The sequence below is a fragment of the Theropithecus gelada genome, chromosome 2, assembly GCF_003255815.1.
Source record: "Theropithecus gelada isolate Dixy chromosome 2, Tgel_1.0, whole genome shotgun sequence".
Taxonomy (NCBI): Eukaryota; Metazoa; Chordata; class Mammalia; order Primates; family Cercopithecidae; genus Theropithecus; species Theropithecus gelada.
The window spans coordinates 158,242,197-158,263,810 of NC_037669.1; the positions used below are offsets into that span (position 1 = coordinate 158,242,197).

At 49.7% G+C, this 21,614-nt stretch overlaps 1 protein-coding gene across 4 annotated transcripts in view; it reads left to right on the forward strand.

Annotated features, from left to right (window-relative positions):
• The window catches only part of RAB6B (RAB6B, member RAS oncogene family), a 68,344-nt gene that overhangs the window by 20,685 nt on the left and 26,045 nt on the right, over window positions 1–21,614 (forward strand). For all 4 annotated transcript variants that reach the window (XM_025374866.1, XM_025374870.1, XM_025374867.1 and 1 more), the window contains one exon: window positions 10,259–10,317. In XM_025374866.1, coding sequence (XP_025230651.1) covers window positions 10,259–10,317 — 59 coding nt within the window. The remainder of the gene's footprint in view (window positions 1–10,258; window positions 10,318–21,614) is intronic.

The window sequence follows — 21,614 nt, forward strand, 5'->3', positions numbered from 1 at the left end:
TACAATGTATGTATTTTAAGCTAAGTGTTATTACAAAAGAGTCAAAATGTTAAAACAAATTAAAAAGTTTATAAAGTAAAAAAGTTGTAGTGAGCTAAGTTTATTATTAAAGAAAGAAAAAATTATTAAATAGATTTAGTGTAGCCTAAATATATAGTATTTATAAAGTCTATTGCTGTGTGATGTCATAGGCCTTCACATTTACTCACCACTCACTGACTTGCTCACCCAGAACAGCTTCCAGTCCTATGGCTCTATTCACTTTTTATGTTTTATACCGTACTTTTACTGTACCTTTGCTGTTTAAATATGTTTGGATACACAAATACCACTGAGTTACAACTGTCTACAGTACTCACTGCGATAATGTGCTGTGCAGGTTTGCAGCCTAGAAGCAGTAGGGTACCATTATAGCCTAGGTGTGTAGTAGGCTGTACCATCTAGGTTTGGGAAGCATACTTTATGATGTTTACACTACGGCAGAATCACCTAATGATGCATTTCTCAGAACTTATCCCTGTCATTAAGCAAAGCATGACTATAGATAGATAGATAGATAGATAGATAGATAGATAGATAAGCCTTGAACAGGATGGGTTTGAACTATGCATATCCACTTAAAGGTAGATATTTTTCAATAAAATTCACACCAGTGTGCCTTCCTGTTCTGCCTCCCTGTCCACCTCTTCACCTCTTCTCTGCCATTTTTGAGACAGCAAGACCAACCCTTTCCCGTCCTCCTTCTCTTCAGCCTATTCAACGTAAAGACGACAAAGATGAAGACCTTTATGATGATCCACTTTCACTTAATGAACAGTAAATCTATTTTCTCTTCCCTATGATTTTCATAACATTCTCTTTTCTCTAACTTGTTTATTATAAGAATATATAATATGTATAACACATAGCTTATTTTAAGAATAGAGTATATAATACATACAACACACAAAATACCTGTTAATCAACGTTTATGTTATCAGGAAGGCTTTGGTCAACAGTAGCCTATTATAATAGTTAATTTTTGGGGGACTCAAAAGTCATATGAGGATTTTTGACTATGCAGGGTATCAGTGCCCAAACTCTTGCCTTCTTCAAGGGTCACCTCTCTATATATTAAAACATCACATTTTACACCTTGAATATATACATTTTTTGTTTATTGATTGTACCTCAATAAACCTTGGGGTGGAGGCAGGAAGAGAGGAAGCTAGAGAGAAAAGAAGAAAACCAAAGATGATAGCACCTTGTGCAGGGCAGGAGAGGGGGCTGAGCCCTCCTCTGTGGCAGCCAGGGCTTTGGTCGGGTCCCTGAGGATGGGGCCTCTCCCAGCCCAGCTGTGCTGGCAGCATGTTTCTCTGGAATTTGCCTCTTTGCATTAAAGGTGGAGCCTCTGGGGGAAAAAAGCAGGAGGAGGTCCAGGGTGTTGGTATAGGAAGGAAAACTGAGACTAATATCTTACATTCTCCAGCCAGTCATCATGTGGAGCCCCAGCAGACTGTCATGTCCCCGGCAACCACAGAGCTGCTGAAGGTGTTCAGGAGGAGCTGGAGGACCAGCCATCCTGGGAACACTCCTGTCTAGAATCTTAGTTTTCCTGATCACAAGGGACCTTTATTTTGCCTTTCCTTTTTCTGCCCTTGTCAATGTACTGTTATGTACATTGACATATGTGGATGGGATCCTTTAGGATGGGATCCCATAACTGTTATGTGGATGGGATCCTTTAGGATGTACTCGCCCTGTTCCTTCTTGCTGTGATGTGCAGGCTTACTGGGCCCCCTGAGCTTGGATAGAGGAGATGGGGTGGGTGCAGGATAGTGAGATGGGGCACTCAGTGGGGAAGTGAGAGGGTCAGGCATCGGTCTGCCTCCTCGCTGGTGCCGGAGAAGGGCCTGGGCCATACCAGCCTGCGCCAGTGTCTGGCTGACCCCTCCCTCCCTCACCTTATTTCGACTCCTCCCTCCCCTCTACCGTCCCCTTTCCATCTTCTCTGGATCCCTGGGTGAGGCCCAGGCGGCTGAGCGTCCTCTAGCAGAGGGAATTAACACACTTAATTAAAGTGTCCAATGAAGAGCTTTACATATTTCTTAATTACCATCTGAGTCTTTTGGGGGATGGTTTGAAATGGGATTTTTCACGTGTTTCCTCATTTAGCCTACGGTGAACCAGCCAGCCCCTCAGGGCTCTAGTAGGAGCTGCCAAAGATGCATGCCCAGTTTGGGGCTGCCTTTTGGAGCCCAGGGTGGCAGGGTGGGGTGTGGAACGGGGAGCCTGGCTCCCAAGCTTACCCACCTTTGAGGAAGAATGGGGCTACACTCTCTGTTTGGTGAAAACAGAGCCAAAGGAAACAAGGTTGACGGATATAGCTGGTGTCTCTAACTGTTTCGCTTGTCACCACAGGGCCTGGGGGCCGCACCTCACAGTCAGGCCAGGAGTGGTAGACTATGAGCAGAGGTTACAAGGATGGTGGAGGCCTCCCCACAAGGGCCCTGTGCAGCAGGGATGTGAGTAGCCTGGCCTCTTTCCCAGCTGCAGGACAAGAGCCAAGTCCCTCTACAGGTCCTTCTCAGCATTTATACCAGCAATTCCCACTTCTGTTCTAGAAACTGAGCTGATGGGATGACTGAGTCAGCCAGGTCTCTGCTAGGACTGGGTTACTGGTCTGCACAATGAGGAAGCAGATTTGCCTTTTCAGCCCTCAGGACCACCTTCTGGCAGCTGCAGACATTATCTGAAATGGGCCTGGCTGCTGGGGGCTGGGGGCCAGGGATGCAGAGGTTCTCTCCCTGGCATAGCGACTGTTTTCCTGAAAACACAGGCATCTGAGAGGTGGGCAGCCCACCAAGGTGGCCTAGAAATGGCAGTGAGTTATGCCACATCTGTCCTGCCTGCCATCTCCTCCCAGAACTCCTGGGGCCCTAGGCCCTGAGCCCAGCTCTGTGAACCCCAGGAGGATCAGGATCCCACTGTTTGGCCAGGAGCTCTGAGGAGCTGGTGTGTGTGGTAAGTGTGGATGCACAGCCAAGAGCAGATTGTGGGCCAGGGTTCTGGCTTGGCTCTGCGAGGGGCTAGCTAGTGGGTGGTGCACCTTCTGCCAGGTCCTGGCAAACCCTCCATGCAGTCTCTGGCTAAAGTCTGTGCTCTGCCTCCCGCTGTTCCCAGTTTCTGGCCCTTACAGCAGCCTCACCACCCACATCCACACCCGCTGTGGAGGCAACAGGGAGGAGAGCTGTCCTTCGTGGAGGGAGGCAGTGTCAGTGGAGGAGTCTGGGGACTTACCGCCCACTCAGCTTTCAGCCTGTGATGTGGGCACAAGACAAGACCAGAAGTCCTCATAGCCACGGACCCCGAAGCCCTGGGTGGATTTGGCATCACGTGGCAGCAGTGGAGAAATGTGGGCAAATGATTTTAAGCAAAGGAATCTCAGCCTCACACGACTGTGGTTTCATTCAGTTCCTCCCCCAGGAATGTCATTCCCTGTGACCCCCTCATCTCCATCAATCAAGGCTCAGCCCAAATGGTACTTCTTTCAAGAGGTTACTGTGATTTTCCCAGCAGAGTGGCCTTTCCTTGTATGGGCCTCTCAGGAGACCCTTCCCATATTGCCTGGCATTTTAGTATTTGGATCTGTGTCTCACTTCACCACTGGATATGGATTGCTTGAGGCCAGAGGTGCATCTGCTTTGTCACTACAAATTCTGTGCCCTGCGCAGGACTGGTACACAATGAGCCCCAGTGGATGTTTGCTGAATGGCTGGAGAGGCCTCACTGGCCTCTGCAACTACCTAGAAACCACCATAATGTACAAGAATCTGTTTACCTGGGACCTGCCAGTGAGATGGGGGCCTGGGGCCCATGGTGGGCACTGATGGAGTGAATGGCCCCCATAGGTGAGGTCCAGGTAGGCAGTGGTAGCTGATTGTGAAGGGCCAGCATGTGGTGCACCCTGCATTGGTGGGATTTCTAGGGTACATGGGACCAAGCTCCTCTGGACATCCCCATGGGTGTGCAAGACCCCTGGGACAGTAGTTCTCACTAGGGTAAGAAAACTGTTTCATGCTGATGCCAATAGTGAAAAATAAGCTTACATCTTTAGCTCAGGAGATTGAGTGATTATTGTTAATTGCTTTTTCTGAATGCAGTGTTGGCATTTGTGCTTTTGATCTGACAATTATGAAGAAGGCTTTTATGAGTGACCTGAATCCAAGGTGATTGCTTGGTGTTTTTCCTTGCCCAGTTGGCTTGGGCTCAGGGACTAGCTCTAGCATCTAATGGCCACGAACCCAGGTTGCAGGGAAGAGTTCTGGGCTCCTCTCTGAATCTGACCAGTCACTGGTCCTGTCCCCTGCTCTCCTCCCCATTTTCTCCAGCCCCACCACCTCTGCATTGTTCACTGAGATCCTCCATCTCTGGCAAGATTTCTGCCCCCAGTTCGGCTTCCGTAGGCCATTCTGTAGCAGAGTGTCCCCACCCAAATCTTACCTTGAATTGTAATCCCCATAATCCCGTCAAGGACGGGACCAGCTGGAGGTGATTGGATCATGGGGGCAGTTTCCCCCATGCCGTTCTTGTGATAGTGAGGTCTCATGAGATCTGATGGTTTTATAAGCATCTGACATTTCCCCTGCTTGCACTCACTCCATCCCGCTGCCCTGTGAAGAAGGTGCCTGTTTCTCCTTTGCCTTCTGCCACGATTGTAAGTTTCCTGAGGCTTTCCCAGCAATGGGGAACTGTGAGTCAATTAAACCTGTTTCCTTTATAAATGACCCAGTCTCGTGTATTTCTTCATAGCAGTGTGAGAATGGACTAACAAGTTTTCTTCTTTTTAAAGCACAAGTCTATTGCTCTGATTACCTAATGCTGTGTAACAAACCACCCCAAAACTTAGTGGCTCAAGACCGTAAGAATATTTACATTGCTCACGAATTTGTAGTTTGAGTAGGACCTGGTAGGGAGGTTGTGGCTTTGTTCCATGCAGCATTGAAGGCGACTTGAAGTCTGCCGGCAGGAGTCACCTGAAGGCTCACTCACTCACAGGTCTACTGGTTGCTGTTGGCCGGGGCCCCAGTTGGTTGCTGCATGCGTGTCTTCCTCCTGTAGGCTTTCTTGGGCTTCCTCACAGCATGGTAGCTGGGTTGCAGGGCTGGCTTCCAGAGTGTGTGAGTGTGAACGCGCTCCAGGCAGAAGCTGTGCTGTTCTTTCTAAGCTAGCCTTGGGATTCCCACAGGGCCATTTCTGCTGTAGTCACAGGCCTGCCCATATTCACCCCATAATGGAATGTCAGAGTTGGATTGTAAGAAGAGCACATGGGGTGGGAATATTTTATGAGCTCACTATGGAAATTATGAACTGCCACACCTGTTCACACCATCCTTCTGCTGAAGATCCTTTCTGAAGCTCCCACTGCCTTTGGGCTAGAATCCGCGCTTCTCCATGTGGCTGACATGGCCTGTGCCGTCTGGCCCCTGCCCCTGCCTTCGTGCTTCTGTCTGCTCCTCCCTCCCTCCACAACTGGCCCCAGAGATGAGTTTGGCTTAAATCAACCTGACAGCCACATGGAGCTTCCATGAACAGTGTTTGCCGCTCACTCCTCCCCACACACTGTGTCTGGCTCCACTTGCCCTGAGATGAACCTCAGGCTGAGGGACCTCCAAGTGTTTCCCCCATAGCAACCTAGCCTGTTGCCTCCTGTGTCTTCTCACGAGCGTTTTCTCTCCCTGCCTCTGTGCCTTTGCGCACACTGTTCCCTCTGTCTGGAATTCCCCTTCACCCCCACCCACAGCCTTCCCCAGCCCCACGGCTGCCCTGCCTCCTCCTTGCAGCCATCCAGACTGCCCGGCCACTTGCACCCCTGCCTTTGGGATCTGCCGCTTTGCTGCTGTCAGACCTTTACATAAACCAGCACAGCAGAGTGGATGAGGCATCGATTCTGGCTCTGTGCTCCTATTCCAGCTCCACCACTTCCCAGCTCTGTGACCTTGGAATAATAACTAACTCATTGGATCGTGATGAGGATTAAATAAGAGAACCTAAATAAAGTTCCAAATTCTCGTCTGCTGCCAAATAGAGGCCCAGTAAGAGTTTGAGTTTCCTCTCCTTCTTTCTAGCATCTCCTGGTAAATGCTCAGTAATGAATTTTCTCACCCTCATTTGGTTGAAAAAGGAGAAATGCATCTCCCTGCTTAATCATGTGGGACTAAACTACCAGAAGATTACAAGAATATTGCTGAGCCATGAGCAGAGAGAAAATAAAAAAGCTCAATAATGATTTGCCTGCTTATTTTTAATAAAACCTGCCAGTGGAGCTGAATCTTTGTCCTCAGGAAAAGCTCCACTTTGCTGCAGTGGTGTCCGAGAACTGCGGTAGAAGCACGGCGGTGTGACCTTGAGAACAGAGCTGGCGGAAGGACAGCTCCCACAGAAGCTCTGGCAGCTGTTGCGAGGCAGGGGGACACAGGAGGAGCTCCTGGCTCTTCCACCTGCCCGCCTGCAGGGCTGCTGGGATGCCCTGTGCTACTGCTCTTCTCAGGCTGAGTGGGAGTACCCGGTCAGGTGGCTAGGGATGGGTACTGCCCACCCTTTATGGTTGGGGGACTGAGAAAGTAGCCAGGTAGATGCAGTGTGCAAGCTCTCCATTTGCAGGTTCCAGCACCTTCCACCCTGGGCAGTTGTTGAGGGCAGATGTGGGCTGAGGGAAGGGGTCTTTGCCCTTTAGAGGGGAGAGGAGCTTAGTGCAGGGCAACCCCTTACCCACTCAGCTCCTTTATGTGATACCATGGGCAGAGGCTGGGCAGAAATGGACAAGAGGAGCTCCTTTTACTAAGCTCTGCCTCAGGTCTGCGGACGCTTCCCCAGAGACAAAGCATGGAGGTCAAGGGTCTTGGATACCACTGCAGGGGTATAACACATTACCCTGGCTGGTGTGATGAGAACATGGGTCGTCTTAGCGGGCTCTGAGGTGGGGAAGAAGGCTTCAGCTCCGAGAAATGAGAAAAACAAGCTTAGAGGAATAGCGTAAAGTCATTGCCTTTTGCATCAAAGCAAGAATGAGTCCCTCATCCGTTTCAAGCCTGAGTTGGGGTGCTGGGCCCCAGATGTTAAAATTCTCACTTTGCGAGCCCTCCTTGTGCCCGACAGAGCACCTCCAGGGCACCTCAGTGACCAGTTTCTGACCTTTCAAATTGGATCAAGCCCCTCCCAAGTAGAGAAAGGCCCCCAGTTCCAGACTTGGCCTGGGACGGGCTGTTCCCTGGAGTGCCACAGCAATGGCAATAATGGCCTGGCAGAATCCTGAACCCAGCATGACCTATCAAGGAGTACCCGGATAAGAACTGAGCACCTGATCAGGCAGCCACATCCCAGCCCCACTCAGCTCTGACCCTGGGGCAGGCGCTGTCACCTTATTGCCCGTTGTGTGAAGTGCGCATGACATTAGTGCCACCCAGAGTTGAGGGCTGGGAGGTGTGGTGCCGGGTGTTGCTGCAAGCTTCGATGGGCAGGTGCCACGTCTCCTCTGTTTACTGTTCTCATGTCAATTCTGTGCCTGACTCAGCTCCTACTGTGTGCCTGGAACATGCTCTGTAAATGCTGGGGTAATGTGTTGCGTATTATGGTCCTATTTTCTGTGCATTCCCCCATAGAAAATATTGGCACTGGCCAGGACCCCACACCTAAAAGCTCCTCCTGCACAGTCCCAGTAAAAAACTTTTGGGGGATGTTTTCCTGCCACCTAGACCTGTGAGCCGGTACTAATTCACTGCCAGTGGCTGGTATCTCAAGGAGGGGCACCTTGGCATTGGACGGTGTTGCAGGGATTTCCAAGTTCTCAGCTACTCCATGAACTTCCTGTGCCCTTAGTGGCTTTTTGGAGATTCTGCTTTCTCTCCTCTCTGTGCTTGGAGGCCCCAGGGAGGAACCTACCGGGAGAAGAGGCTCAGTATCTTCCCGTCCATCTCCCCACCCTGATCCCTGATGCACGCCCCTTTCCCTAAGGTGCAAGATGCAGGGCGTCGCTGCCTAGGGAAGTGACCAGCGCACCCCGGGATGCCTCTCTTCCTGAGGAGGCAGTAACTTTCCACGGCCTCTCAAAAAGGAGGATGCCTTGTTCTCCCCAGTTGCATCTGCCTCTTGCTAGCTCAGGGTTGCCCCACTTTTCCCTCTGTGGTGCTCAGCCAAGTGCCTGTGGCTTCATGGCCTCAGAGCTGATCCTCCAGGTGTGGGAGGCCCCCTACTTCTCACCTTCATGTGAAATTTAAGGGGAGATTGAAAGCAGTCAGAATGCTCTTTATAGCCTCATTTCTATCAGAAGTGTAAAAGACTGCTTCCAGGTATAATTAGAAGAGATCCTGGGCACATTTCTGCTCACCCCAGAAATGTTCTTTTAAAAATGGGGCTGTTCTGACACCAGCTGGTACCCTACAATTCACTTCTGGCACTGACTACCCAGGGTTGGCATGGTGGTCAGTATTCTCCAACAAGGGCAGACTCCTGACCTGGCAGAATCCTGAACCCAGCATGACCTATCAAGGAAGACCTGGATAGGAACTGAGCACCTGGTCAGGCAGCCACATCCCAGCCCCACTCAGCTCCGACCCTGGGCCAGGAGCTGCCACCTAATTGCCCATTGTGTGAAATGGGGATGACTTGAGTGCCGCCCAGAGTTGAGGGCTGGGGTGGTGGTGATACATATATTTTTTCCATCTGATACTCCGGAAACTGCCTTACCTAGCTCAGTTACCTGCTGCCTCCTTCCACTTTAAAACATTTCCCATGTGCCTTGTAATTTTTACCTGATTTAGTTCTTACTACAGCCCCCTCAAGTCTTCATTGTTAATATATCCGTTTTTAAATGAGGAACTGAGGTCCTGGGATGGGGATCACCTCAAGGTGACACAGCTGAAAAGTACCCCAGTAGGATTTCAATCCAGCTAACCAAATTTGGGTTAAAGATGGGGTCTTCCGAGTTCACCCCAAACACAGTGAGTCAGATGCTCCTTCTGAGTAGATGATCATCTTTCCCCTAGCACATGCTGGCGGCTGGGAGCTAACTGCACTTGTCTGTTACGTGGTGCACCGTTGAGGCTTCAAAGCTGGTAAAGGGCCTTTGCCAAGGGGTCCTGTTGGCTTGTCCTGCTCCCTCCAGGGAGTGACCAGCCGCCCCACCAGGCACAGCTTACGAATATCCTGCCAGCCTGGGAAATGGGAGGGCGAGGGCGCTTTTGCTTTGTCTGCCAGCGTTACCTGTCCTCCTGCAGCCCAGTGCAGAGAGGGCTCTGAGCCAGCACAGCTGGACAGATTCCTCACTGAGCCTCCCAGGGCCATGGCGCAGACATGATGGTATAGTACAGAGAAGCACCGTGCAGGGCCTGTCCTAATGAATGTCCCTTGACTGCCCTCTTCTCCCACTCTAGATGGTTAGAAATGCAGCAGCTGACATTTCTGTCACTGCCAGGCCCCAGGGGAGCCGCCCAGGGTGAGGTCAAAAGCCAAATTCTACAGTCTGGGAAATTAGCAGCATTTGTAGGATTCCCAAGAGACATCCTGGTTTCTCTCAGCCTTGCCAGTGGTTCTCAGTTGCGGTGTCACTGCCCCTACAGGGCATTTGCAGATGTGTGAGTGAGTCCACAGTTGTCACAATGACTGCGGATCGATCCTCCTGGCATTTGCCCAGCGGGGTTCCAGGTATACTAACCATCCTGCAATGAGCAGGACGGTCAGGTACACAAAGAATAGTCCTGTCCATGAGAGACACTGGGAAATGACATTTGCCTCCCCGCCCTTGGTTCCTTAGAAAACCACTGTCCCCACCAATCTTCAGGCTGAATTAACAGGAAATAAAGGGCAGGTTTCCATCCCAGTGTATGACCAACAACCAAGTGTACGTGGGCAAGTACGAGAGGAGCCTCCTGTTTCGCGTCACTTACCCTGATTCTTCATAGATGGTTCTTGCATCAGCTGGGTTCTCCTGGGTCAAGGAAGACCTGGATTTGGGTAGTGGAAATTCATGGGGCAGTGGGACACCTCCTCCTTGGCAGCAGCCTGGTGCCTGGCAGGAATAGCTCTCAGCCCACCTGGGATAGAGACTCGGTGGCCACACCACGGGGTCCTTGGCAGGGACCTATCTCCCACTTCTGTATTTCTGCAACTCGGCCTTTCCTCTGTGCTTTTTGGTTTTATCTGTTTTCTTCAAATGCAGTGTGTTTAGAAGAGCCTAGCTCAGATGCCGTGACTGAAAACCTCTCTCCTTGTTGTTTTGCAGTCGGGAAGACGTCTCTGATTACGAGGTTCATGTACGACAGCTTCGACAACACATACCAGGTGAGGTCCTGGGTGCTCACCCTCCATATCACCTGGCAGCAGCCGGCCTCTCTTTGAAACTTGCTGAGCTGGGGTGGGAGTGGAATGGCCCTGGGTTCCCAGGGTGTCATTTCGCTATGGAGGAGCTTCCCACCTCTATACTGGCCCCATCCCTGTAAAGAGCTTGAGCCCTTCTGAAAATCCATACCTTGGTAAAGGAAACATTTTCCAGAGGAAAATTCTAAAAATAGAGAGAGTCTGTGTTCTCTTGTTCCTCACAGGCAGATCCAAACCATGATAGTGTTTGGTTATTCAGGGGAGTCATCATGTGGAAGAGGAACAAGATGAAAATTGAGAGAGGTGAAAATGAGAGTGTTAGGCGAGCTTGCATCTCATGCATGGTTGTAATGGTTGTGTTTGCTGGGACCTCCTCTTCCGCTCCCTGCCCCCTACACGCACACACGCACACACACACAGATGCATGCGCACGCACACACACACGCACACACGCACGCGCACACACACATGCACACACACACGCACACACACATGCATGTGCACGCACACACGTGCACACACGCACGCACACACACATGCGCACACATGCACGCACGCCCACACACGCACACACGTGCGCGCGCATACACACATGGTTGCTGAGGCACTTCCTTCCTTGGAGAGGCTGGTGTGATGAGCTTGCCCTGCCCTACATGGGCAGGAGGCTGGATGCAGTGACCTCTGCAGCTCCTGGCCCTGGAGGGGTAGTCTGGGATCAACCAGAGGCCCAGAGGTGGTTCCAGGTGCCCTGAAGGCCAAGGTCTTGGGGGTTAATACCATGTCACTTTCCTGGCACCCTGGTGAGTAGGGAGGTTTGTGCAAGTAAAGTGAATTTTCCATGCAACTATAGCTTTTTGCAAAAGGCACCAAACGTAATCATTTCAACTCTTTTAAGGAAAAAAGGTGCTGTTTTCTTCCTTAGATAGAGACAAATGATAATGCATTTTTCTACACCAGTGGATTCTGTGAGATACTAATTCCAAGAGGTGTTGGTAGGTGTGGGGCGGGTAGGTTCAGAGCTTGTACAGATTTAGGGAACACTGGGCGAACAAAAGTAAATCTGCTGTGCTGCAGGGCTTCTCAGAGCCTGACTCTATCAGTGGATGGTTTTGATTTATTGAAAGAGAGATATAGTGTGTAGGATCTCCCAGGTGTATTTGATCATGGAATCCCTTGGTCATCGAGTTCTCAAAGGACAAATATTTATAGAACACACCAGGGACTGCTCTTCTAAGATGTCCCTCCGCCTTTCTGGATTTACAGAGTATGTGGAGCACAGCTCACTACAGATTGCAGCTCTGTGTCTACTTTTTAGTCTGTCTGTCTCCCTCTGGACCAATTATCCTCCTTGCCTTAAATACAGCCCCTCTGTCCACCTCTCTCTAATCTTTACTCTTTCTCTCCTGTGGTCTCAATTTTTACTTTACCTCTGCTTCTGCTTTGCTGTGGTCTGAAATACTGGCTAGCCCATGGACTTGGTGGAACTGACCATAGGAATTGACAGAGGCTCTGGGAGAGGGGCCCTGGCTGATGTGCACAGCCTCAGGCATGGACTGTGGGATGTTCACCTTGGTCACACTTTGTCTTTGTTGTATCCTCTCTGGGCCAGGGCTTTGTAGCACCAAGCCTGTCCTCCTAATGAGGGGAGTTCTACTGGATCGGTTTGAATTCAAGATGACAGCTGCAGCATACTTAGTTCTGAAGTCTGACTTGGTATTCATTTATTTTTGTGCATGCATGTGTGTATGTGAATGATCTCATATATTATTTGGATTTTTTACTATTAAGTTACTTATGCCTCTTGTTAGTGTCCCCTTGAAAACAGTGAGACGGTTGGTTGGTTGGTGTTCTTGGCAGTGGTGGGTGACAAAGGCCTCCTCCCAGGCCTGTGCAGTGGGTCCTGTCAGTGTGGATCAAAGCCTCAACTACTCCCCATATCATTCAGGGTCCTCAAAATCATGCCCTACCTCCACGTTCAGTGTCGTCTCCCATTGCCTGCTGCTTGTCCCTCATCCTGTGGTCTAGCCGACTTCCCTGCTCCTGCTGCTCTTGGAGTGACACTGTTATGCTTCCGCATCTTGGCTCATGTCATTGTCTCTGCCGGAATGCCTTTTCCTCTCTTCTCTGCTGCGAGAATTCTCTGGATGCATCAAGGCCCGGAGCACATGTTTGGTCTGAGTGGTGAGGCCCTTTCATCCTCTGTCCCCTCCATGACCGTCTCTCCTATAGCATCATCCTCAGGGCTGGTTTAGCCTCTCAGCTGTGCAGTAGCTCCTGTGTGCTTCTGGCTCTGGGCTGGGCTCTGCGCTTGGCTGAGGCCAGGACCCTCGGACCCACCACTGCATTCATGAGTCTAGCACAGGCCTGACCATACTTGGAGTCACCAGTGCCTGCTGGCACAAAAAAAAAAGCATGGAGAGTTGGCCTCGGGTTTTAGACCCATCAGATCAAGAGGCCCCAAGGACCCAATGTGGTGACAAGACGGAGAGAAACCTCAGAGAGGACTGCCCTCCCCATCCCAGGCTTTCTCTTTTTTTTTTCAGTATTGCAGCAGGTGGAATTCCTTTCCCAGTGCCCTTAAAAATGATAATTAGGCTGGGAGACCAGGGCTCCAATTCTGTGCATACAGAGGCTCATTTCAATGAAATCTGTGGAGATGGAGAGGGGGAAATGTTATTTTGTTTGTTTTTCCTAATGTGGTGGCAGAGGCATTTGAGAAGTAGACAAGATCCCAGGGTCTTTGGGGGCTCAGCAGACCTCACCCCAAGTTGTGCCCCTGCACAGCAATCACTCCTCACCACCCCTTCAGATACCCTTCCAGCTGTACAACCTGGCAGAGCTGCCTTGCCTTGATTGACTGAGGTGCCCAGACAGTTCCTAGAATGGGATCTATCCCTCCTTCCCTCTTTCCCTCCCACGCTGTCTGTCTCTGGCCCCACTACTCCCCTCTCGTCCACTCATTCTGACAAAAGATGTTTGTCAAGTGCCTACTCTATGTTTGGAGAGGCAGAAGAAAGTGGCCTGGCCACAGAATCTGGCCCTGCCTTCAGCCAGGGCATGGAGGGCTGGGAGGGGGGTGTCTAACCCTATCCTCAGTGACAGCTGCTGAGTTCTCCCTCGGTCTAAAGCTGAGCATGCAGGAGACCTTGAGGGGCTGGCATGAGGACCTGGGTGTGTGGCGCTGGGTTCTACAGACCTCTCAAGACTTTTCGTCTACCTGATAGGCCCCGTGAGATGCCCCAGGGGAGCAGGTCTTCCACCTCCTCTTGCCTCACACTTACCTCCTTACCCCCAAACACACACACACACACACACACACACGCATGCACACACATGTTCTCATAACACATGTACTCTCTGGCCTCTCAACACCCTGCCCATCACCCCCCATCTAAATCCACTCACTTGAAGAAGTAAAAAAACAAGAGTCACAGCCGGATGAAATTCATGTCTGCAGTGGTTCTCATATAGAACCCCAACTAAGTAAGTACTTTCCAAATTTATGATAGAAAAAAACCTTCCAGTATGTGCACTGTGATGAGACTTGGCTGTCTTTGGGGCCAGCCCCGCTTCCTCTTCTGCAGGCCAAATGAAACACACCTGCAGGCCTGGTCTGTGAGCCACCTGTGTGAAACCTGCACTCACGCCGCCGTGGAAGGATTCAGTCTCTGCAGGCGGCTGCTAGGGATGGAGGGGGAGGACTTGGTAGCAGCACTCTTCTGGGGTCTCTCATGGGCCCCCATCACTCCTGGCTGCCTGTTAGCATTGCCTTTTGGGAGATTCAAGGGCTGGCTCGGGCATTAGCATGCTTAAAGCCTCAGCAGTGATTGTGAAGCACTTAGAGCCCACTGGCACGTCCCTGGGCCTCACACTATGGCACAAATTAGGAAACCACTGACCTAATGGGCTGTCCCTGGGAGCAGGTCCCTGGCCTGCCAGAGCTCACTCAGCTGCTCTCAGGACACACTGACAGCGTGGAGGAGCATTTCTGGAGGCCTATGAAGCTTTACCTGCGCCGGGTCCCTTCCTAGGTCCCACAGAACCGTTGGGAACAGAGTGGCTGCCTCCTCGCCCTCCCAGGCCAAGGGGTTGCCTGAGATGTTCTGGCCTCACAGGTGATCCTCACTTCATTCCTGCCGCTCTGCCGTGAGGCTTTCTTCTCTCTCCTCCTGGGGCTGCCTTAACAAATTGCGCAGAGGGACCTTAAACAACAGACGTTTATTTTCTTACCATTCTGGAGGCTGAAGTCCAAAATCAAGGCACGGAGGGCCTTGTTCTCTGAAGGCGCTGGGAGAGAATCCTTTTCTCCCAGTGCCTCTGGGCCTTCCTCGGCAAGTGGCTGCATCACTCCACTCTCCGCCTCTGTCTTCAGCAGGCCTCCTGTCTCTTTCTGTCCTCGCCTTATCTTATGAGGACACCCGTCATTGGATTTAAGGACCCACCCTAAATTCTGGATGATTTTTCATCTCAAGATCCTTAACTAATCGCATCTTCAAAACTGCAATTTTCAAATAAGCTCATATTCTGAAGTTCCAAGTGGACATGAATTTGGGGATGGATACCCTTCAACTCACTCCAAAATCCTAGCACCTCCCAGTCTGATCCCAGTGGGGTCTGGACCTTCTGGCCTGTTCCTCAGCTTGAGCGCCTCACCGCATCCCCCAGCATAGCCCCTGCAGGCTCCCAGCCCCTCGGGCCCTTCACGTGCCTTCTGCCCACCATCTTGACCTGGTGAGGCCATTTCCCCCAGGATCCTATCTTGGCAGCATGTCTTTTTATTCTCACAAAGTGTCTCCAGATTATTTCTTTGTGTAACATTTGTAAGTTGATTTAATGAAATAAGTATGAGTGTTTCCTGGGGCCTGGCCATTGTGTCTGCAGGCCACTTATCTGGCTGCTCAGCCCAGAAACCAGCACCTGCCCCTCCCCAGTGATCTTGCCCTTCTAAGAGGAGCCGAGGCACATCCACACGCAGCACATCCCAACTGCTTAGGGAGGGGGCAAACAGGAGAGGTCACGGTGCATGGAAGGCTATGCTTTATTCAACATGGTATTTGGTGCTCTGCCATCTCTTTCCAGGTCAGCGCATTCTCAGGTGGCCCTGCGTGTTGCCAGCCTTGAGCAGCATGACCTTAACAAACAGAGACTCAGGCCTAAAAAGCCCCCGCACTGCCTTTGCTGGTGTGAGTGAGGTAGGGCCCAATGAGGAAAACAGACCTTGAGCGGGGGTCAAGCCAGAGTTCCCTGTGGACAGACACCCACACACTCACAGACACTGGACCCTGACACCCACGCCCAACCCAGGAATAGAAAACGGGCGTGAAAAGAGACACCTGTAGGACTTTGGGCAAGATTCTGAGGTTGCTAAGCACTTTCTTCTTGGTGTAATTTTCCATCATCTAGACTTTAAGACCTATATAAGCTATGGTTTAAATACAAATTTACAGCCGAGGGTGGGGGTTCATATCTGTAATCCCAGCACTTTGGGAGGCCAAGGCCAGAGGATTGCTTGAGGCCAAGAATTCCAGACCAGCCTGGTCAACATAATGAGGCCCCGTTTTTATAATTTTTAAAAAAATTAGTTGTATATAGTGGCATGAGCCTGTGGTTCCAGCTACTCAGGAGGCTGAGATGGGAGGATTGCTTGAGCCTGTGAGGTCAAGGCTGCAGTGAGCCATGATCATGCCACCGCACTCCAGCCTGGGTGACAGAGCAAGACCCTGTTTCAATCAGTCAATCAATTCATAAATATATACATACATATTTGCCACATTTCTGCCTCTAAAGTAGGCCACTGGTCTAGATGATACAGGGGTTAAATTCCATCTGATTAATTTCCAGGATAAAACAATGCAGTACTAAGAGGCTGGAAAGCTCGGTGTGTTGAGGTGGAGGGAGGGCAGTAGTGGGGCCTGTGAGTGGGCTGTTGGCAGGGCTGCATTTTGACTTTCATGAGCCTCAGGCATTTCGCTTCATGGGCCCTAACATGGGCTGAATTGTGTCTCCTCAAAGTTCCTGTGTCGAAGTCCTGGCCCCAAGTATCGCGGAATGGGACTGTAAATCAAGATAGGGTCTCTACAGAAGGAAAATGAGATTATTAGGGTGGCCCTAGTTCAATATGACTGGTGTCCTTAGAAGAAGAGGAAATGAGGACATTGACATTCACAGAGAAAGACAGCGTGAGGACACAGGACGGGACAGCCATCTGTAAGCCAGGGAGGGCCTCGGAAGAAGCCAACTGTGTCTACACCTCAGTCTCGGATTCCAGCCTCCAGAGCTGTGAGGAAATGACTCTGTCGTTGAAGCTATCCAGTCTGCGGTACTTTGTTATGGCAGACCTAGGAAATGAATACAGGTTTCTTCCTTTAAAAAATGTTAAGAATTATATTTTTACAGCTACATTGGTATAGAGATGAATGTAATTCAGACTGGATTCATTATAATTATAGTCATTTCTTCTTCTGATTTTAAGATAAATTAAAATGGAAACATTCTCCTTGGCCCTTACATGTCTTGTGGGCACTGGGCTCTGTGCCCCTCATGCCTGATGGGTGAGTTGGCCCCAGTGACTGGGACTGTGGAAAGCCCAAGAGTGAGTTGGGATCCCTGGGTAGGAAGGGTGCGCCACGGAGGGCTCCTGACCCAGACACTGACGGGATCAAAGATACAGAGTTTGTGGCAGGCAGAGCTGGAGGGACTGGGCCGGGACCAGGGGTGGCAGCTGAGGCGGGACACACAAAGACTCAGATACAGCTGTGTGTGGAAGGGCAGGGAGGGAGGGCAGGGGCGAGGGAGGAACCATGCAGCGCTGTGTGGGAGGTAAGCGAGGGGCCTAGGAGAGACAGCACAGGAAGTGGAAGGGGCCAGCGAACAGTGTGTCTGTGGGTTACATACAGAAGAGGAAGAGGCCTGAATGTGCCCCAGGTTTCTGTCTGGACATGCTGGAAGAATATTGATGCTATTGACACAAAGAAAAAGGAAGAGTCCAGTGGGAAGTAATGATCAAACAGCCAAAATGCTTGAAAATGGCTGTTCTCTGAGGCCAGCCTGTGGGAGACTGGGCAAATCTAGATTCCTAAAGCCCTAAAACTGGGTGTGTTTTTCTCTAACGGAATGTAGAACGGAGGCAGAGTGCCAGAAGAAGGGGCCTTTTACCCACAGAATCTAAAATGCCATGTGTCCCCAGCACCCGGGGGAGATGGGGACAGGATCTTCTACCCTGGTAGAGGTGGTCAGAGTGAGGGCACACGCCGAGGAGAAGGATTCAGCATGTCCCCTATGCCTCAGTCCCTTTTTTTTTCTTTTCCCTTCGAAAAGAGGCCTGGGTTTAAGCCCCATGTTCAAGTCCCACTTCACTGGGAGACCTGGGCCAAGCTTTTCAGTTTCTTAGTATTACTTTTTTTTTTTTTTTAACCTGGAAATTATTCAGATGGAATTTAGGCCCTCTATCACCTAAACCAGTGGCCTTCAACTTTGGAAGTAGGAATGTAATTAATTTGTATTTAAACTATGGCTCACAGAGGTATTAAAGTCGAGGTGGTAGAAAATTATGGGCCAAAACCACTGTTGATACAAATGTGCATTACTCTACAGAAAGAATGATGGCAACCCTGCAACAAACCAAGATGATAATGATAAAGTGAAACAAATGATAACTTTCCGCAGTGTCCTGACCATCCCTGCATGTGCACTTGTGCTGTGCTTTGCTGCTCTGCCAAATGATGCTTGACCCCATTGACTTCGGGCAGAGCGCTGGACTGTAGTCCTCGGTTAACCCTAGCAACATGAGGATATTTTTTGTATTAATAGAGTGGAGTTTCATTTTTTGCAGCCATTATGTTCTGGGGTCACAATATGAGTTGACACTCTTATGTCATGAAATCTGAATGCCAATCACTCTGGCAAGATGACCCTGCCTCAGAAACCCACTGGGGCGCTGCAGGTCATCCAGGTGTTCCCTCTGGACATTGACCTGGCAAAAGATACTCTAGGTGTTGGACTTCTGAGGGCATCTAAGAACTTACTTATGGTAACCTACAAAATGAATTAGGAAAGATGACTAAAGCCTGAAGCAGAGATCTGCATCCTGAGTCCATTCCACTTATTAAATGTATCAGGAGCTAGTGGTGGGCTCACCCAGTACCCATTGGCAACCTCCCACTCCCTCGCTTGACTACTTTAGACTGTAAAAGCTAAACTTGGCTTTCCCAGCCTCTCTAGAGGCGAAGGGTAATGGTGTGACTCCATTCTGGCCAATAAGACACAAGCAGCAGTCTGCTTGGGGGGAAGGATTCCAGGGAAGCTCTTGCTTACTTTTTCTGCCTTGAAAGTGGATGTGATGTCTGGAGCAGCAACAGACAGTCTGCACAAAGATGAGAACCCATGGGCCATGACAGCAGAACAGAATAGGCAGTAGTCCAGGGGCCTGATGTACCACCATTCAGTGTGCCAACCACACTGCCCAGGCTCTAACATCCTTTCTTTCTCTGCCTCCTCTCCTGTGCCCTCCTGTCCACTTCTTTGTCAGCACATGCAAATTAGAAATGTCGCCTTCTAGTATGGAAGGCTGATGAACAGTGGCATAAATGAAGGAGAGTTTTAATTTTGTAGGCGCAAGAGGTCATGTGGTTGGCACACTGAGTGGTGCTACCATCACGCCCCTGGACTATTGCTTTTTCCATTCTGGCGTCATGGCCTGTGGGTTCTCATCTTCGTGCGGGCTGGCTGTTGCTGCTCCAGACATCACATCCACTTTCAAGGCAGAAAACGCAAGAGCTTCCCTGGAATCCCTCCCGCTCCAGCAGACTGTTTCCTGTGTCTTATTGGCCAGAATGGAGTCACACCATTACCCTTCGCCTCTAGAGAGGCTGGGAAAGCCAAGTTTAGCTTTTACAGTCTAAAGTAGTCAAGCGAGGGAGTGGGAGGTTGCCAATGGGTACTGGGTGAGCCCACCACTAGCTCCTGATACATTTAATAAGTGGAATGGACTCAGGATGCAGATCTCTGCTTCAGGCTTTAGTCATCTTTCCCAATTCATTTTGTAGGTTACCATAAGTAAGTTCTTAGATGCCCTCAGAAGTCCAACACCTAGAGTATCTTTTGCTGTAAGATAAAGCAAAAGGGGAGGGGAGGGCTGGCACACATGGATCCGTTTGTCACCCTTTGGGAGGCCTCTCAGGGAGCTTCAGGCCACACAACCTTCACATATGAGTGACTTTTGAAGGGACCCACTGATATTGATGAAATTTAACCTTTTTTAAAGTTTGAAGGTATGTGTTGTTTTCAAACCACAGTCAGGAAATAAAAGAGCAGTCACATATTTAAATTGGGTGGTGACTAAAGTACAAGCCACTCTCCATTGGGTGAAACGTGGCCTCCAGGACCAGACAGACTTTGAAACTGAGGTGTCTGGAAGAATGCAGGTAACTGTACTGTGGCCTTCTGAGCCCAAATCCCCTCCCCCAGGGCGCATTACTGCGCTTCTGGCAAGGACATGCCCAGCCTATTTGCCAGAGACTGCTGTCTCATCTCTCCAAAGCACCCACTTGCCAGTCTGGATGCTGAAGTTTCAGCAGGCTCATTTGCAAGCTAATTTGCATGACTTTACCCTGATACTTTAATCTAATGGTTAGTGGTGCAGAACACAAACAGCAACTTCATTGTCAAAGGCTTGTCATGCCCAGCTGCTTTCTGCCACTTATGGATGCTTCCCCAGCCCTGGGCCCAGGCCTGGCCAAGGCTAAAAGAAGACGCACATACATGCCTTTTCATTATTTCTCTTCCTGAGAAGAGAATCTTGAGTCAATTTATGCAAATTACCATGCAGATTTCCATTGCAGACTTTATTACTGTGTCTTGTCAGAATGTGGATATAAAACTGTATTTCATAATAAATGCACATAGCAAAGAAGACTTCAACAAGTGCCTCCAGAAACCTCTCCTTCCTCCGGGATCAGCTGGGCCAGTGGAAGCTTCTGTGCAGAAGGAAGCGTGTAATGTACTGTCATTCTGCACTGTATGTCTGAACCCCTGTAGATACTGTTTAATACCACGTTCAGAAGAAGATAAATGTGGATGCAGCTATGAAATCCATACTCATAAGGTTCCTCACATTTTGCATAAAATGAAGTGCCTGCCATTTCTCATATACAGTGCTATTTGTAAGCACAAAGATATTAAAGGAATAAATAAGCATTGCCAGGTTTGGAGCCGTCTAATCCCAGCAGCGTGCAGCTCAGCCTTCTCAGAGGACATGGTGCAGTGCAGGAGGTGCACCCAGCACAGCCGAGGAGGTTCATAGGGATTGTGGACTGGCTGGCAGGAGACTCCCCAAGGACAGGCCTGCTGCTCATGTTGTCATGATATCCTGTGCTTACATCCCTGTAAAATAGTTACCAGCAAAAATAATTTGCTTCGTACCTCACAAGAGAAAATGAAGTTCAGAGAAAGAATGCTTTGACCAAGAGACTCCACGGCAAGCTAGAAGAGGGAAGTACTCTCCTTTCGAACCCACCTCTCTGAAGGTCAGCCGTTCCTGAAGCTCTGGGAATACTCAGTTATTGGGATGTTTATAGGGATTGCAACCACAGAGGTTCCTAGGGCAAAGAGTTTTAGTTTCTCTGTTGAGATTTTTAAATCTGTGCCTTTATTATGAGCTTATTTTTATATTTGAGCAGTTATATGAGCTATTTTTAAATACTTACCTGCTATTTTCAACATCTGGTACCTCAGAGTTAGTCTCCATTTAATCTCTTTTTTCTTGAATATGGCTCACATTTTCTTCTTAATTCATATGACTAGTAATTTTGGGTTATACATTATGTTAAAACTGTGGATTCTATTTGGTCCTGTGAAGAGTGTTCTTGGTTTTAGTGGGCAGCTAAATTGTCTGGACCCAGATTCTCAATTCTCCCCACTGTGGTAGGCAGCAACTGAAAGTTATGTTCAGATTTTTTTGTTTGCCTGTTTTGTTTTGTTTTCAGTCTTAGGTAGGCTGTTGCTTAGGGTCTGCTGGGGTCAGTCAGAGATTTGGGTAGCATTTATATGCAGAATTTGGGGTCACCTCTCTGTATCTATGTCACTTCCAGGATTTTCCACACTTTCTGGCTGCTGTAGTAGCTTTGCGGATTGTTCTCAAATTTCTCAACCAGTAAAACTGTCTGTGCCTTATTTGAGGCAATAGATGATGTCAAAGAGCTAGAAATTTTCTGGTAACTGAGGCCCAGCCAAGGCCCTCTTAAAAGTTCTTGTTTTGGCTGGGC